Here is a 17,348-nt window from a genome sequence, read left to right on the forward strand (position 1 = left end):
TGTCTGCGCACCACCCCTTCCTCAATATCGCTGGAAAACATGATATCCATTGCACGAAAGAACTTCATTGTGTCCTTTAGTATGTCATTGTGCGTTGCCATTAGGGGTCGAACCCAGTCTCTAGCCCCTTTCTCAAGATGCCCAATTACAAAAGCAACTCGCGATTCCTCATCAGGGAACTCATCGAACTGCACATTAAGGGCATATTGCATCTCTGTCCTAAAAGCATGGTAGTCCTTGGGGTCCCCCCCAAATTTCTGCACCAATCCTGGTACCTTTCTGGGGAATTGCGTGGCTCTCCCCTTCTTGTCTGCATCCTGAGCCCTTCTCTCCTCCAACCTCGCCGTCTGCAGGGCCAGTTGAACCTCCAACGCTCGGTATCTATCTTCCAAGCTTGGACCAGCTCCAGCCCCTGCTCCTCCGGTTCCGGTTGGTTCGCTCATGATGCCTTCTCTTGCACAGGCAGCGTACAAAGACTGTCGGACTGCTGTGAGGGTTTGATTAGCTGCTTGTGCGTGAAAACGTGCTCCCTCAGAGTTTGTGCGACCCCACAAACCTCCGTGTGTGACGGAGCTCCTCAGACATGTCTGCTCTAGTCACTAGTAGAGTCCGACAGTGGCTGTCTGCGGAAGCGTTTCCAGCAAAGAAGTTCCTTAACGGAAACGCGTCTCCTGGACTCACGGCGTGACAGTTTCCTGCGAGGTGTGGGTCTCCCTATGGGAGACTCCGATACCTCCCCACTGTTCTCGCTGGAAGCCTCCCTGAGCCCTCCCTCCTGCTCGCATTCCCTCAGAGACCCACTCCTCCCCCTGCTGGTCCCTGCTTCAGCAGTTGAGTCTCTTTCATCCTGCCTGAGTCCCTCCACCACCTGATGCTCTGATGGCAGTTCCCTGACAGGTATCTATGCTCAAAGTCTGCAGCTAAAACTGTGGCTCCAAAATACAATCATCATTACAGTGGCCTTCGAAAAGAGTGCAAATTCCTTGGGCCACCGTGCTTCCTTTTCAAAATAATGCAAAGCAGAAAACCTGGACAATGGATAATGTACCCACATACTTGTCCTGCCACTGTTCCTGCCTTTGCTGCTGGACAGGCAAGTGAAGAGAATACTAACTGGGGCTGCCCCTGGTTAGCTACTGTGATCAGTTCAGATCAGGTGTGTTCAGGGTGGCATTGCCATAGGCAAAACTCTCCCAGAATAAAAGGGTCAGGTCTTACACAGCCCTGGCGTGCAATCACCCATTAAATACATTGCAGCTGTGTTATCCCTGTTCCATAATTCTCTCTGATAGACAGAATCAGAGCACAGGGGGAAAAAAATTAATGTTCTTTCCACATTTTGCTGTTACTGGGTCTCATTATGTATAAGCAGATGACATTTGTTACATTCTAGAGTTTCGCTGCTAAAGATAATACCTGCTCTTTTGCTAGGTTAAATTAGAGATTACTTCAGTACAGTACTTATTGTAATAATTGTTTATGATACTTGTTTTACCATCTGTCTTTAATGTTATGGAGTCCCCAGCTGAATATATAACTTTATACCCAATAACCAAGCAGATGTTACAAGCGATGTTGCAAAATGCAGAATTAAGTAACTTTCAGCTGTCATCTCCTGGCCCTTCAAAAATAATCCAGAAAAAAAATCACTTTCTGGCTGATGAACACTGGATAGTCCCTCAGACAATGGAATAAATGCTTATTCTGCTGCAGAGATGGGGGACCCATGGTCCTCCAGATGTTGTTAAAGTATAACGCCCTTCTTCCCTGACAATTGGCCATGGTGGTTGGGATGGATGGAAGGTAAAATCCAGCAACAGAAGGAGGTGGGTTTACAGGGTTCATGTTCGCCATGTAATAAGCTCCCAGGAAACAGGAATTCAAGCTATGCATTTAAAGCAGTATCACACCACTCTAAACAGTCACTGCTTCCCCCAAAATATCCTGGAAACTTTAGTTTGCTAAAGGTGCTGTCAAGAAACCCCTATTCCCCTCACAGGACTACCATTTCCGGAGTGGTTTAACAGTCAACTCCTCTTCCCAGGGAACCCTGGAAATTATAGGTCTGTGAGTGAAATTGGTCTCTTAACCACTCTCAACAGGCTACAATTCCCAGGACATTTGGGGGGAAGCTGAATGTATAGTGCATTTAAGACCTTAGTGTATCAAAGGCAGGTTAGCTTTAAAGGCAGGTCAAAAACTTCAGCTGGTGCAAAATTCAATGGCCAGATTGCTCACCACAACAAGATGGTTTGCACATATAACACTATTGCACTGGCTCCCAGTTAGTATCCAGGCCCAACTCAAAGTGCTCAGGACCTCAATACTTTAAGGACCACCTCTCCCCACATGAACCAACCTGGGCCCTGCACTTGTCAGCTGAATTGCATCAGCTTGGGTAATTCATGATATGTTTCTAATATGGCCCTTAGATGGTGTTACTTGCTGCAAAGTGGCATATATCGCATAATAGAGACCTCCTCCCTTATCAATCAGCTCCCAGCCCATCTACTTGTTTATCTATGATGTCAGCTGTTGGCACAAAACCTCATCAGCATTTCATTCCCCTACTCCATTTGGAAGCTCATATTGCTGCATGAACTGTGAAATAAATTGTTCTTTATCCCAGGTCAACTCAAATGAAATCTTTATGCTGCTGCTGCCCTCTTTGAGGAACCATCTCTCCACAAAAGGGGGATTTTCTCCTCCTCATTATTTGTTTCTCTGCCACATCCCACCTCCCTCTTTATCTGCTGGCACTTGTGCACACCAGACGGGCAGCACTCATCAGAGGCATAGCTGGCCCTTCCACCCTGTTCCTCCAAAAGCTGTTCCTTCTGTTGTTGCAGGAGTTGTGTGGTTATTGAACTTCACAGACCTGCTGGGCTTCGGCGGTGAAAACACCGTCCAAAACCAGCAGGGGTGGAGCTCTGCGGCTCAGAGATATGGCTTGCAGAACGAAACCTGCCGGCTGGTTGCCATGGCGCCGTGACATCAAGATCATTCCTTATTAATGTCAGTGGGGTCTTTGACTGAAGTTGTTTGTAAGTCAAAGAGGGTGGCGAAACTCTGGGAGGAAATGTTAGCTGCACCGCAGCCGGCTGTGAGAAAGAGAGAGGAGGTCAAGGCAGCAGCCTGACAGACGAAATGACTTGCCCTTAATTACGTGAAAAGAAAATGAAGACAAGAATGCTTCACCTCGAGACTGTTTGGATTTGCTTTTCTTCCCCCCCCCCTTACACTTCATGAGTGAGATGGCAGCACTTCAAAACACTTTGGAAATAAAATTACAGAGTAATGGCATTTACTCTGCCACTGTATCTCTGGGCAGTCAGTAGGTCAGTTCCTCTGATCTGAAGTGAAGCAAGCCCAAGTCTACTTCTCTCACACCAATTCTGATTCTCCAGAGCAGTGCTCACTAGTTAATTCGAGAGTACATAATGAAAGTCCATTGTATTTGTCCATTGTATCAAGTCTTTGTCAGTAGAGCATGAGACTCTTAATCTCAGACCCAGGGGTTATAGTCCCATGTTGAGTGAAAGATTCTTGCACTGTAGCAGGTGGACTAGATGATCTGCATGGTCCCTTCCAACTCTACTATTATATGACTCTAAGTTTTCCGCTGATTTCAATAGATCAGTGTTACACGCAATGACTTTTTCTAATACACAATATAACCTTTTAGCCCAAGTCCAGTTTAGAAAAGTTACATGGGGTTAGATGTGTGAACCGCCCTGAGGCCTGCAGGTATAGGGTGGTATATAAATTCAATCATCATCATCTGCCTTTGCAAACCTGGTACTCTCCAGATGTTTTGCACCACAACTCCCATCAGCATTAGCTATGCTGAAGGGAGTTTCAGAACATCTGGAGGGCCCTTGGTTGGCAAAGGCTGGGTTGGGTCCAGACTAATTGGTCCTCGCTGAATTAGTTCCCATTGAATTAGCCATGATTCCAGTTCAATTTATTTCAATGGGGACTAACATGCCACTTTGACTTCAGTATGCTGTATACGCAGCTACCTTAGTTTGGATCCAACCCATTGTAACAATCTGTTTGAACTCCTAAACATATTATTTGGAAGTAAGCTGCCCTCATTTAGGTTGCATTTTTTTCAAGGAAGATAATAAGGAGTGTTTGTTAAATATCAATTTTATTTATTTACTAAATTTAATATCCTGCACTTCGGTTTGGTAGCTTTAAGTTATGTAAAAAGTGGGGAAGTCAGCAGGAGTTGATACTAAGAAACTACAAAATATTAAAAGGTTGAGTGAGTAAGACATACTTTGCCTGGCATGGAGGACAAAAGATTCAGCGGTCTCTCTGGAGCAATACCACTAAGGTCCTTTCCCTAATTGCTACTTGGGCTCAGAGAAGGACGTCTGAAGGTGATCTTAATGCTTGATCAGGTTCTTATGGGAGTGATCTGTCCCAAATTTTATATTAGAAACTTGGAAACAAATGGGTTGCAAGTAGGCATGGGGCAGAAGTTTGGTTCAGTTCACTTTTAAATGTGAATCTACCTAATTTGCACTTTGTGAAACACTATGCGAATCAAAACACAGCCATTGTTCTAGGCGCATTTTGCCACAGGGAATTTCATTGGTGCAAGCAGCTTCTGAACTCTGGGCGCTATACTGCACCTAAGATTTCAGATTAAAACTGCAGAGTGGAAGGAAAGGAGGACCTTTTTCTGCCTCTCCACTTCCAGCTACTCTCTGAAGACTGAAGAAGAGACCCTCTTCAGAATATTACGGGCGTGGGCAGGGGAAGGACTAGATCATGTGAAAAATAAACATGATATTTTATCTGCAGTTCATTCATTTTCAGCTTTCTATTCTTGTTATAAAAAATGTGCCTAGACATTCTGTTGTTGTGCCCATAACCTAGGTTTAAGGTGCCATTTAGCTCCTAGCTTTCACATCTCAGTTTCTAACACTGGTGGGAATGTGGAGAACTGAACTTATGACTGGAAAATTGGGAGAGAAACTGAAATTGACAGATTTGTCCATCTATAGTTGCAAGTGATGCTGTTTAAGACCTGACATAATGTGCACCCAGCCCAGCCTAATTACTGCATATATATATTCTTGACTAACTGATGTTTTAGGGTGACCTTATGTACAAAACATTGCAAAACTCTAATCTGGAGGTTTACCAGAGCATGGATAGCAGCAGCCAGCCTATCTCTGCCCATGAGGTGTTGCAGCTGGTGAACCAGCTATAGCTGGTGGCAGATGTTTCATATCACCAATGCCACCTAGGCATTGAAAGACAGGGCCAGATCTAACAGCGCCACTAACCTGTAAACCTGATACGTTAGGGGGAGAGTGACCCCAATCCAGAACAATTGAGCATCACCTCCCAGTTTATATAAACAGAGACTAATGTCCATCTTGTCTAAACAAGATGTGGTTTTACATGCCTTTTTCTCCTGCGGTCCTTGTATACGGGCATTCTCCAGGCAGAATTGTAAGATTATTTCCTAATGCATCATTAAGCTGACTCTGGAATGCTTCTCGGGGCCTAACTACACATTATATTAGCTACATAGCTGTGTCTCTAAGTGCAGGGTTGTATTTTGAACATTAATTGCCAGTGCAGGAGACCTGGTTGAGTTTAGGATCCTTCAGTAGGGGATAGTGAAAACAAAACAAAACAAACAAACTTTCATTCTATCCAGATTGCTCCTGCAATTTGCAGTTAAAAAATGGTACAAAATGAACTTTTTTTCCTATGTAAATTTTCCAGTGCACTCCCCAATCCAGCTTTGGACCTTTTCAGAGGGCAAAATATGTAAGTAGCACCTTTCACATTTGCCCAGTAGATGGATCGAAGATGACTGCAAGATCACCCACCCCGGTTTAATGGATACCATACACATAAATTACTGAACCCAGTTAAGTAATATTGATGACTGTGGGAAGCGGTTGAGTTTCCTTACCTCTGATACTGAACAGTTGAGCTGGAATATCTGCCCTTCTCCTTCAACCTGCCGTATGCAAAGTTTGCACACCAGCTCCAGTGTGTTCAGACTGAACCTTTCCAAGGTGAAGGTACAATGTAGGTTTCTTTGACATCCACTCCAGATATGGTAAAAGGGAATTTCCTGTTGGAGAAGTGATAGCTATAAGCCCTAGCTAGATAAAACTCTCAAGCAAGGAGGTGACTATGGCTAATAGCAAGGATAATGTGTGATGTCCAGCTAAGTCACACTCAGAATAGATCCATTTATTTCAGTGGGTCTACTCTCTGGATATGATTAACATTGACTTCCATCCACTGTTTATTGGCTTATTCACAACCAGCTAAAGATAATATTGCACAGTGCACACTTAACTTAAGTTTACCAGATTTTTTTCAATGAATCCGGGGGCACTTTTCAACTTCACTGGATTTTGTATGGGGACTGATTTGTAAATCTGGGAACTGTCCCCGAGAAACGGGGATGTCTGGTAACCTTAACTTATAGAATTCTGTAACAAAAGGCATGTCGAAAGCTGCTAGCTGAGATCGTTGTGAGATCAATTAATGGGGAAGCGTGTTTGGCATTCCTTGAATTGCTCCTTTTAGTACATGGGCAAAAATGTAAAGGTTTTAGTTCCTCATATTACAAATATATGTTTCTTTTACATTCTTGGCATGAACAAAGATGAACCGTGTCAGAGCAGAAACAGAAATAAATACTGAATCTACTGGGGAGGAGGAGGAGGAGATCTAGTTTTAAAGTAAAAGTAAGGTAAAGGTAAAGGGATCTCTGACCGTTAGGTCCAGTTGCGGACATCTCTGGGGTTGCGGCGCTCATCTCGCTTTACTGGCCGAGGGAGCTGGCATACAGCTTCTGGGTCATGTGGCCAGCATGACTAAGCTGCTTCCGATGAAACCAGAGCAGCACACGGAAATGCTGTTTACCTTCCTGCTGGAGCGGTACCTATTTATCTACTTGCACTTTGACGTGCTTTCAAACTATTAGGTTGGCAGGAGCAGGGACCGAGCAACGGGAGCTCACTCTGTCATGGGGATTCCAACTGCCAACCTTCTGATCGGCAAGCCCTAGGCTCTGTGGTTTAGACCACAGCGCCACCTGTGCCCCTAAAGTAAAAGTATTGGGAACCTAAGCATACTTGTTCCTAGGGAGCCACTGCATATTTGGCTTTAATATATTCTTGTACATGCAGGTGAGGCGCTGAATCTCTAGGCCTTTCCACAGCATTCTTCTTAGCACACTGGCACAGTAGTTGTTTCTAGCAGTTCCAAATGCTTACCTGGTACTTAGCCAGCAGCTTGCTTTTCCAGAGGGAATGGGTGATATCATGAATGGATAAGCGGAGGTTATGAGTGCTACCCTTAAAATGCAAATCCTTTGGTTCTTCTAGCAGCTGTCCACCCATTTGCCGCTCCAGCTGTAGCACCTCCTGAGTATTGAAAGAAAGACAACATCCATTTAACGGTGGGTTTTTGGTGTGTGTGTGTGTATGTTTAAAAAGATTTTAGGCTGATTTTGCTTCAACAGACTAACACAACCACCTCTCTGGACATTACTACTAGACAGCATCATAGGAAGACATTTGTTATACACCCCTCTACCAGAAAAAGGACACAATCAGAATCCATTTCAACAGTGAATGCAACAGTATTGACATTTGTGTGGCTCACATATAACACTAAACCCTGGATTGTTTAACAAACCATAACAAACCATGGGTTCAGATTTCATTTGTTTGCTGGCAGTAAACAAGTCAAAATTAAGCCACTAATCAGGGTTCAGACAATCAAACAAACCATGGTAGAGTATTACATGCAAACCAGACTACTGTGTCATTCTGCATTCTGCTCTGCCTGAGAGGTCTTCGACAGCATCTTATTCTTTGCCTTCAAAAGACTTCAGCTCATATTATCACAAAATCCCAGGTCACTTAATCAGTTCACCACTTTCCCCTCTCATTACAAATACATGCACAGAAACAGGTAAAACTTTTGAAATCCAGTATAAAATGTGGTTTTGCTTGAGCAGTGCAATGCAAGAGCATTATGTTTGCCATGTTGTCTGTTTAGCATAAGAGACAAGTCTGGTGTCCCAACTAACCTGACCAGTCTTAAAGTCAAAATGGTGTTTCTCTTTACACTATTAGAAGAAAAGGAATGTAATTAGAAAGCTTTTAGAATTAAGGTTCTGCCAATCAATCAGTTCCAGGTTCATTTGAGTACGCCTTAATTACCTCATGAAGACGTTTTAAAGAGCAAATCGATAGTAATTATTTGATTACTATCAACGTTCATTACACCCAAATTATCTCCCAGTTTTGTCTAAAGGAAAATTTGTTACATTTCCTTACAGCAAACTGATGTATGCCCCACACAGACTGTCTTGGTATATACCATGAAAGATCTTCACTTACACATGCATATGCATGAACTTGCTAATATAATTCTACTACTACTAATCGTCATTCGCATAGAGCCTCAGACATTCAAGTCAATTCACAGGAATTTGCTGCCTAAGGCAGAGCAGCAATGTTCCTGCCCTCAAGTTACATTACCCAAAGCTAGTCAAGTTATATTAGTACGCCCACAAGTGCCTCTCCTCCTCCCTGGGAGTAAAAATACAACAATAATAAATTAAACAACAATTTGCTGCCTCTTTATGACATTCAAAATCTGTTGCATTAGGTGGCCACTTCACTCTACCTAATGATAGGGCTGGTCCTGTATTTCAGACATTTATTTATATGCATGCCAATCCGATGCCTGTTAACTTGGAAGGGAGACCCACTGCGTTCAAACTGTGCATAAGAATGCAGCCTTGATCTGCTATTTCAAGTACTTTTATGCTTTTCCACTCTAAGAGTCTCCAGAGCAGCTTACAATCAGATCATCAAAAATTATACCACTAAGTAAGAATTTGAAACAATGCTCTTTAATGGCACCTGATCTTGCAAAAAGGCCTCTTCAGTGGAGGGCTCAGCAGGTTTATATGGGGAAGCACTCTAGGACCAAGCTATTTAGGGATTTATATGTCAAAATCAGCACTCTGCATTGTGCACGGAAACAAACTGGATCGATGCAACGGTCTACCTGCCATGCTCTGAAACAGGTGAAATCTTCAGTCTAAAAAAAACCTGTCCACTGTACAACTACACATTATATTTAACTAGCCTGGATGTTACTGGGACATGGATAGATGTGGCCAATATATATATTTTTAGAAAAGGCTGCAGTTGAGGGACCAGACCCAGGAATGAAAGGCATCTCATGACAAGAGTGTTACTTGTGTACCTGTCAGGGAACTGCCATCAGAGCATCAGGTGGTGGAGGGACTCAGGCAGGATGAAAGAGACTCAACTGCTGAAGCAGGAACCAGCAGGGGGAGGAGTGGGTCTCTGAGGGAATGCGAGCAGGAGGGAGGGCTCAGGGAGGCTTCCAGCGAGAACAGTGGGGAGGTATCGGAGTCTCCCATAGGGAGACCCACACCTCGCAGGAAACTGTCACGCCGTGAGTCCAGGAGACGCGTTTCCGTTAAGGAACTTCTTTGCTGGAAACGCTTCCGCAGACAGCCACTGTCGGACTCTACTAGTGACTAGAGCAGACATGTCTGAGGAGCTCCGTCACACACGGAGGTTTGTGGGGTCGCACAAACTCTGAGGGAGCACGTTTTCACGCACAAGCAGCTAATCAAACCCTCACAGCAGTCCGACAGTCTTTGTACGCTGCCTGTGCAAGAGAAGGCATCATGAGCGAACCAACCGGAACCGGAGGAGCAGGGGCTGGAGCTGGTCCAAGCTTGGAAGATAGATACCGAGCGTTGGAGGTTCAACTGGCCCTGCAGACGGCGAGGTTGGAGGAGAGAAGGGCTCAGGATGCAGACAAGAAGGGGAGAGCCACGCAATTCCCCAGAAAGGTACCAGGATTGGTGCAGAAATTTGGGGGGGACCCCAAGGACTACCATGCTTTTAGGACAGAGATGCAATATGCCCTTAATGTGCAGTTCGATGAGTTCCCTGATGAGGAATCGCGAGTTGCTTTTGTAATTGGGCATCTTGAGAAAGGGGCTAGAGACTGGGTTCGACCCCTAATGGCAACGCACAATGACATACTAAAGGACACAATGAAGTTCTTTCGTGCAATGGATCTCATGTTTTCCAGCGATATTGAGGAAGGGGTGGTGCGCAGACAGCTAATGGCTTGTAAGCAGGGAAGTCGATCTGTCCGTGAATATTGGACTGAGTTTACCATGCTGATTCACAGACTGAGTTGGGATTTATCGGCGGCACCCGTTCAAATGCTATTTGAAGAAGGTCTTTCTTCGGGGGTGAAAGACGAGCTGGCACGGAGCCCCAGGGCGGAGTCTATGGATCAGCTGACCAAATCTGCGCTGACCATAGGAGCGCGGCAGGAGGCAAGAGCCTTGGAGAGGCGGGAAGGGAGAGGGGAACGTTGGAAGGAATTCCGCATTCCAGACATTCCTGAGCCAGCTTTCCCGCCGGCAGAGCCGATGGAAATCGGAACAGCGCGCGCGCGCGCATTTTCAAAAACCAGCGAGGGAGCTAAGAAGGAGGGAAAGGGCCCCCGGAAATGCTATCTCTGCCAACAGCCAGGCCACTTTGCCAGAGTCTGCCCCCAGAGGAAGGAATGGCAAGGGATGGTGGGAGCTGTTGAGGGGGGAGAAGAAGGGGGAGCGGAGCAGGTAAAAGCCAACGCCTGGTTGCCACAATTGGGGCACTGCAGCCAGGCCAAAGAGCAGTGAAAGTGCCCGTGCCAGAAGCTCCTCGACCTGCTCTAGTGATTGAAGTGTCGCTAGAGCTGCAGAATGGGCACCCCCTAAAAATAAAGGCGCTATTGGACTCAGGCAGCTCCTGCAATTTTATGAGCAAGGAGTTTGCTGCTGAACACCAGATACAGACCATCCCTTTAAGCAACCCCCTGCAGGTGACCACGATTGATGGCAGGGAGTTGTTGGGAGGAGGAGTCCGCTTGCAGACTGTCCCAATGATAATGAGGGTGGCAAGGCACACAGAACTGATAGCGTTTAATGTGGCCACCCTGGGAGGCGCTCCCATTATTTTGGGAATGAGCTGGCTAGCTCTACATGATCCGCTGGTTGGCTGGCATCAAAGAGTGGTGTCCTTTGGTTCAGCACATTGCCTAGAACACTGCAAAGGGGAGAAGGGTTCAGCAGGGGCCCAAGCCACCCTAGCAGGGACTGAAGTAATGGGGAAGGTGAAGGTACCACCACAGTATGCAGATCTCAGCGACGTGTTCAGCGAGAAGGAAGCTGACCAACTACCACCTCATAGACCCTTTGATTGTCAGATCAATTTACTCCCAGGAGCACAGCTTCCCGTGGGCAAGTTGTATGCCATGTCAGACAGGGAAATGCAGGAGTTGCGAGGGTTCATTGACAAGAACCTGAAGAGAGGCTTCATCAGAGAGTCCAAAGCAGCAGGGGGGAGCCCAGTGTTCTTTGTGGACAAAAAAAATGCGGACAAGCCGAGACTTGTATGTGATTTTAGGCGGCTGAATGCAGTGACTGAACCGGTGGCGTTCCCTATGCCCAGAATTGATGATATTTTGACCAGGGTGAGGAAGGGAAAGATTTTCACAAAGCTGGATCTAAGGGGGGCGTACAACCTGATACGCATAAGGAAAGGGGATGAATGGAAAACCACCATGTTTACCCCTTTGGGGGCGTTTGAATACCTCGTTATGCCATTTGGATTACAAGCAGGCTCCGCGTGTTTTCAATCTTTTATGAACCACGTGCTGGGCCCTTTGCTCTACAAGAATTGCGTTGCCTTTCTAGATGATGTGTTGGTGTATTCTGAGAATGAGGAGCAACATGTGAGAGACGTCAGAGAAGTGTTGAGCAGACTGCAAGCCAACAGGCTGTGGGTCAAACTGGAGAAGTGTCGGTTCCATACCAAGGAGGTGGAATTCCTGGGGTACCGCCTGTCAGACAAGGGATTGGCCATGGATCCCGGCAAGGTACAGGCAGTGCTGGAATGGAAAACACCCAAAACCAAGAAGGATGTGCAGAGGTTCCTAGGGTTTGGAAACTTTTATCGTAAGTTCATCCGCAACTTCGCCCATCTGACGGCGCCCATCACTGACTGTCTCAGCAGTAAAAAGAAGTTTGTATGGACGGCGGAGGCGGAGCGAGCGTTTGAGGAACTGAAAAGGGCCTTCGCCTCTGAAGAACAACTTCTGCATGTGGATTTACGAAAGAAGCTAAGGGTTGAAACAGACGCATCAGACAGAGCCATAGGGGCGGTGCTTCTTCTGCAGCCGGGGAAGGAGGAGTCAGAGTGGCGTCCGTGTGCCTTCTTCTCGCGGAAGCTGAACAAATCCGAGAGGAACTACACGGTGTACGACCGAGAACTGCTTGCTATTCATGAGGCGTTCCGGAGATGGAGGCATCTGCTAGTTGGTGCACAACATAAAGTGCAAGTGTGCACGGACCATAAAAATCTAGAGTACTGGAGAACGGCGCGAGTGCTCAACCAAAGGCAGTTGAGATGGGCCCAAGAGTTCTCCAAATTTAACTTTGAGATTTGTTATGTGCCAGGCCCAGAGAATGTTAGGGCGGACGCTCTCTCACGCAAACCTGAATATTTGGAGGGGGAGGGAGCACCCGAAGAAACCCATATCATTCCAGAGGACCGCTGGGTGTGTGGGGCGACTTTGGTGGGGCAAAGGGAATTGGTAGAGGGTACGGTGCAGGATGCATACGCCCAGGGGAAACTCAGGGATCTCAGAGGGGAGGAAGACAAATCCGGTGGTTTTGAGGAGAGAAATGGGGCATTGTACTATAAGGGAGCGTTATATATACCTGAAGGGGAATTGAGGGAGAAGGTACTCAAGCAGCTGCACGATAGCCCCACAGCAGGGCACTTTGGGCAACACAAAACCATGTGGCTGGTTACCAGGGAATTTTGGTGGCCCAAGGTCAGGGAAGATGTGCGGGAGTATGTGAGAGGGTGTGAACAATGCCAAAGAGCCAAGGGGGAGAGGCAGGCGCCGGCTGGTTTATTAGAACCACTGCCCACACCTGAGAGACCGTGGGAAGCAGTGGCAATAGATTTCATGACTGATCTGCCAAGGTCTAGAGGGAAAACAGCCATCATGGTTGTAGTAGACCTGTTAACTAAAATGGCCCACTTCATAGCCTGCTCACATGCGGTTACAGCAGAAGAAACCGCCAAATTGTTTGTAGAGAATGTGTTTAGGTTGCATGGCGCCCCCTTGAGGGTGGTTTCAGACCGAGGGAAACAATTTACTTCCAGGTTCTGGAGGAAGCTCATGAGCTTACTGCATGTAGAGGTTAATTTCTCGACGGCCCGTCATCCTGAAACCAACGGGCAGGCGGAAAGAGCAAATGGGGTTCTCCAACAATATTTGAGGTGTTATGTTAATGACAGAGAGAATGATTGGGTGGAGAAGTTGGCGTTGGCAGAATTTGCCTACAACAATGCAGAGAACGTGTCCACGGGGATGAGCCCCTTTTTGGCTAATCACGGGTGCCATCCCAGAGCCTTCCCAGGGGGGGAGGGGGAGAATTGGAGCGTTCCAGCTGCAGAACAGTTCGTGGAAGAAATGGAAGCGATCCATCGCCAGCTTCAACTCAACTTAAACAGGGCTAAGGAGGAATATAAGAGGCAGGCAGACAAAAACAGAAGGGAAGGTGAAAGCATCAGGGTGGGGGACCAGGTGTGGCTGTCAACCCAAGGGTTGCCATTCAAAGGAGGTTGTAAGAAATTAAGACCCAAAAGGCTGGGTCCGTTTGAAGTCATACAGCAGGTCAATCCAGTGGCTTTCAGGCTCCGGTTACCGAACCACATGAAGCTGCACCCAGTTTTTCACAGGTCGTTGCTGTCACCGTATAGAGGAGACAGTGAGGGGAGGGTCACTAGGGGACCAGCAATGGAGGAGAAGGAACACAGCTACCATGTAGCGGAGATCCTCGATTCCAGGTGGAAGGGAGATCAAGTAGAGTACTTGGTAATGTGGGAAGGGGAACCGGAGTCGGAAAACACCTGGGTTAGGGCAGAGGACGTCAATGACGAGGTTTTAATAGAGACTTTTCATCAGAGGTTCCCACGTAAACCTCAGCCTGTAGCGAGGTTCCGAAGGGAATACTTTGCCACCACCGACGAGGAAGAGGAGTTGGAGGGGTTCCCAGATTCTGAAGAGGAGGAGGATTCAGCTGGCCAGGACGACGATCGATGGAGAGAATTGTTCGAGACGTCAGAAGATGAGGAAGATTCGTTTCGGGGTTTTAGCCCTTCACCTCCCAGGGGGGAGGAATTGGGAGGGGGTGAAGGGGGCCCTGGAGGGGAGGTGGATGTCAGGGAACTGCCATCAGAGCATCAGGTGGTGGAGGGACTCAGGCAGGATGAAAGAGACTCAACTGCTGAAGCAGGAACCAGCAGGGGGAGGAGTGGGTCTCTGAGGGAATGCGAGCAGGAGGGAGGGCTCAGGGAGGCTTCCAGCGAGAACAGTGGGGAGGTATCGGAGTCTCCCATAGGGAGACCCACACCTCGCAGGAAACTGTCACGCCGTGAGTCCAGGAGACGCGTTTCCGTTAAGGAACTTCTTTGCTGGAAACGCTTCCGCAGACAGCCACTGTCGGACTCTACTAGTGACTAGAGCAGACATGTCTGAGGAGCTCCGTCACACACGGAGGTTTGTGGGGTCGCACAAACTCTGAGGGAGCACGTTTTCACGCACAAGCAGCTAATCAAACCCTCACAGTACCCAAAGGAAGGGCTGGTCCTAAAACTGTGAAATCATCTCCCTAGCCCAGGAGGAACCAAATAAATGCCCTCCAGGGGCTGTTGGCCTCCAGCTCCCATCAGCCCATCACCCCCAGACAGTCAGTGGTGGCAGGCACTGTAATCCATCAACGTCTGGGCGGCACAACTTTGGCTGCCCTTGCCCTAGAGAGACTCCCTACACAACATAACCTTCAGAGATCAGACGAAACATTTATTTAAAAAGGCACGTGGGGCCACTCTGAAAATGAATTCTTACTGCTGCTGTTTCCCTACCTAATTTATAGTGTATGTTGGTTTTATGATATGGCTGTCATTTTCTAATATTGTGATTTTAATGATGCTTTGTGAGTTGCCTGGAGGGTCCCACTGGGACTATAAAGTGAGATGCAATTTAAACAAAAATAGACACACACAACTTAAGGAAAGCCACGTGATCCCAGACTTGAATACTGCAGTGTGAAGCTTGGATGTGGGGGAGCTGTTCTCCACGATTCTAGAGTAACCGAGACAGCAAATACACAGCTGGCCATGAGCACCATCGGGTGGAAAGGTGGGATACAAATTTAACAAAAGAACTGGTCCTCAGTCTTGCAAAGTGTGGTGCAGAAAGGTAGAAGGAAAGGAAATTGACAGCACTAAAGGGGACAGTTTGCAGTAAGTTTTCAACAGTTTCCGTTTGCATTTTCTTAAAAAGGATAGTGGTAGGGGTCCTTCATTTACCCATAAAGAAATGAAGAACAGTGGCTCTAGTTGACCCACATTGCACATTCCTACCACATCTCACAATGTAAGCTTTATTACTGATTAGTGCTGGATGAGACAAAAACATTTCTGCTACCATTACACAAGGAAGAAAAACAAGCCGTTTTTACAAGGAACAAGGCATTATTTATGACACGTCATTAGGCTTTGCTGCTGCACCTAAGATTTTGGCAACTGTTCAGGGAATGCTTCAGCTGAATAATTTGAGGAGTAAGTCTGTCAGGAGAAATGCAGCATTGTGCCTTTTATAATCAGAACGCCTCTTCAGCCTTTGGTGAATGTTTGGGGGGGTATGTACATGACAAGCCATGGATGATTTATAAATAGCAATATATGATTGACAGCTTAGGAAAATTAGCACACAAACACTCTATACAGACACTGTATATAGGAAGGGGTTGTGAGCACATATTAATTATCCATAAAGTTGGGTCAATGGAACTCCCACAAATGAAAAAGTCACTAATGAAGAATCCATGTGAAATGAGTTCACCATTTCTCCCCACTCCACTATCATTTATTTCTTGTTTGGTACTATGGACCATTCCTTGTCTTCATACATAGAATCATAGAATCATAGAATCATAGAGTTGGAAGAGACCACCAGGGCCATCGAGTCCAACCCCCTGCCAAGCAGGAAACACCATCAGAGCACTCCTGACATATGGTTGTCAAGCCTCTGCTTAAAGACCTCCAAAGAAGGAGACTCCACCACACTCCTTGGCAGCAATTAGAAACAGGCCAGAATGTGATAAGAAAAGACAGTGCTGGATAGACAATTCAAGGCAAAAGCTCCACACAAACATTCATCCAGGTGATGCTTGCAACAGGCTTCCTCAAACTCGAACACTGGTCCTGCTAGCTAGGGATCATGGGAGTTGTAGGCCAAAAACATCTGGAGGGCCAAGTCTGAGGAAGCCTGATTTACAGAGACCTTTCACACACACCATAGTGGGTATTGGCAGGCTGGTAATCCCAGGGCAATAGTCTTATAACCGCTAGAAGGGATTCTACATTAATTTAAAAAATAGGAAGCTTGCATTTCAATCATATTTCAGTTTGTGTCAGGAGCCGGAGTCCAACATAGGTCAGCAGAAAAAACACGGTGTCAATGAAGTTAATTCTTTATTCAAATCAACCTAAATGGTGCAGGCCTATTGATCCCTGCCACTCTTCCCAGTAGCTCTTGCCCTCAATGAGGCAGTTGTGAGGACTGAAGGTCCTTCCCACAGCTGCCAAAGTCCCCTCCTCTCAAGGGTCTTTTCCAAGCAGTCATAGACAGTATCTGCACACAACCAATCTCTGCTCTGCTCTTTTCATTTCTCTTTTCATCTCTTTTTCATTCTCTTTTCTTTTCATCTAGGAGACCAGGGAGAGAGGGGAGCTGACCAGGGAGAGAGGGGAGCTGATCACAGAAGGAGCAGGAGACCAGCAGCCTGCCTCACCTCTGTCTTCTGGCCGCCCTGCTCCCCTGCCTCTGATTCTGCACTGCTCTCTGCCACAGCCTCTTCCTGCTCACTTCACCAAACCCTATTGCCCCTTCAGCTTCCGACACCTCCCAGTCTGTTCCATCTTCTCCCTCTGGCCACTTGTCACTGTCCCACCAAAAAATCCCCTTGCACTGAGCATTCTTCCACCGGGGGTTTCCCTCGGGGGCTCCCCAGCTGGTGCCTCCCACCACTCCTCTGCATCCAGCCAGTCCCTGACAATCTCCTTCATTTTTAGTGTTAACTGTATAAATCAACCTCTAGGGTCCCCATGTATCTTGCTTCATAGAGATCAGTCTTCTGTCCAAAGTGCAAGTCCTTTTAAAGA

At 46.8% G+C, this 17,348-nt stretch overlaps 1 protein-coding gene across 3 annotated transcripts in view; it reads right to left on the minus strand.

The window, feature by feature from the left end:
• Positions 1 to 17,348, minus strand: part of UNC5C (unc-5 netrin receptor C) — a 317,114-nt gene that overhangs the window by 19,272 nt on the left and 280,494 nt on the right. For all 3 annotated transcript variants that reach the window (XM_083458645.1, XM_083458646.1, XM_083458644.1), the window contains 2 exons: positions 7,266 to 7,415; positions 5,945 to 6,109 (listed from right to left, as the gene is read on the minus strand). In XM_083458645.1, coding sequence (XP_083314771.1) covers positions 5,945 to 6,109; positions 7,266 to 7,415 — 315 coding nt within the window. The remainder of the gene's footprint in view (positions 1 to 5,944; positions 6,110 to 7,265; positions 7,416 to 17,348) is intronic.

The sequence above is a fragment of the Podarcis liolepis genome (assembly GCF_965112155.1).
Source record: "Podarcis liolepis genome assembly, chromosome: 9".
Classification (NCBI taxonomy): domain Eukaryota; kingdom Metazoa; phylum Chordata; class Lepidosauria; order Squamata; family Lacertidae; genus Podarcis; species Podarcis liolepis.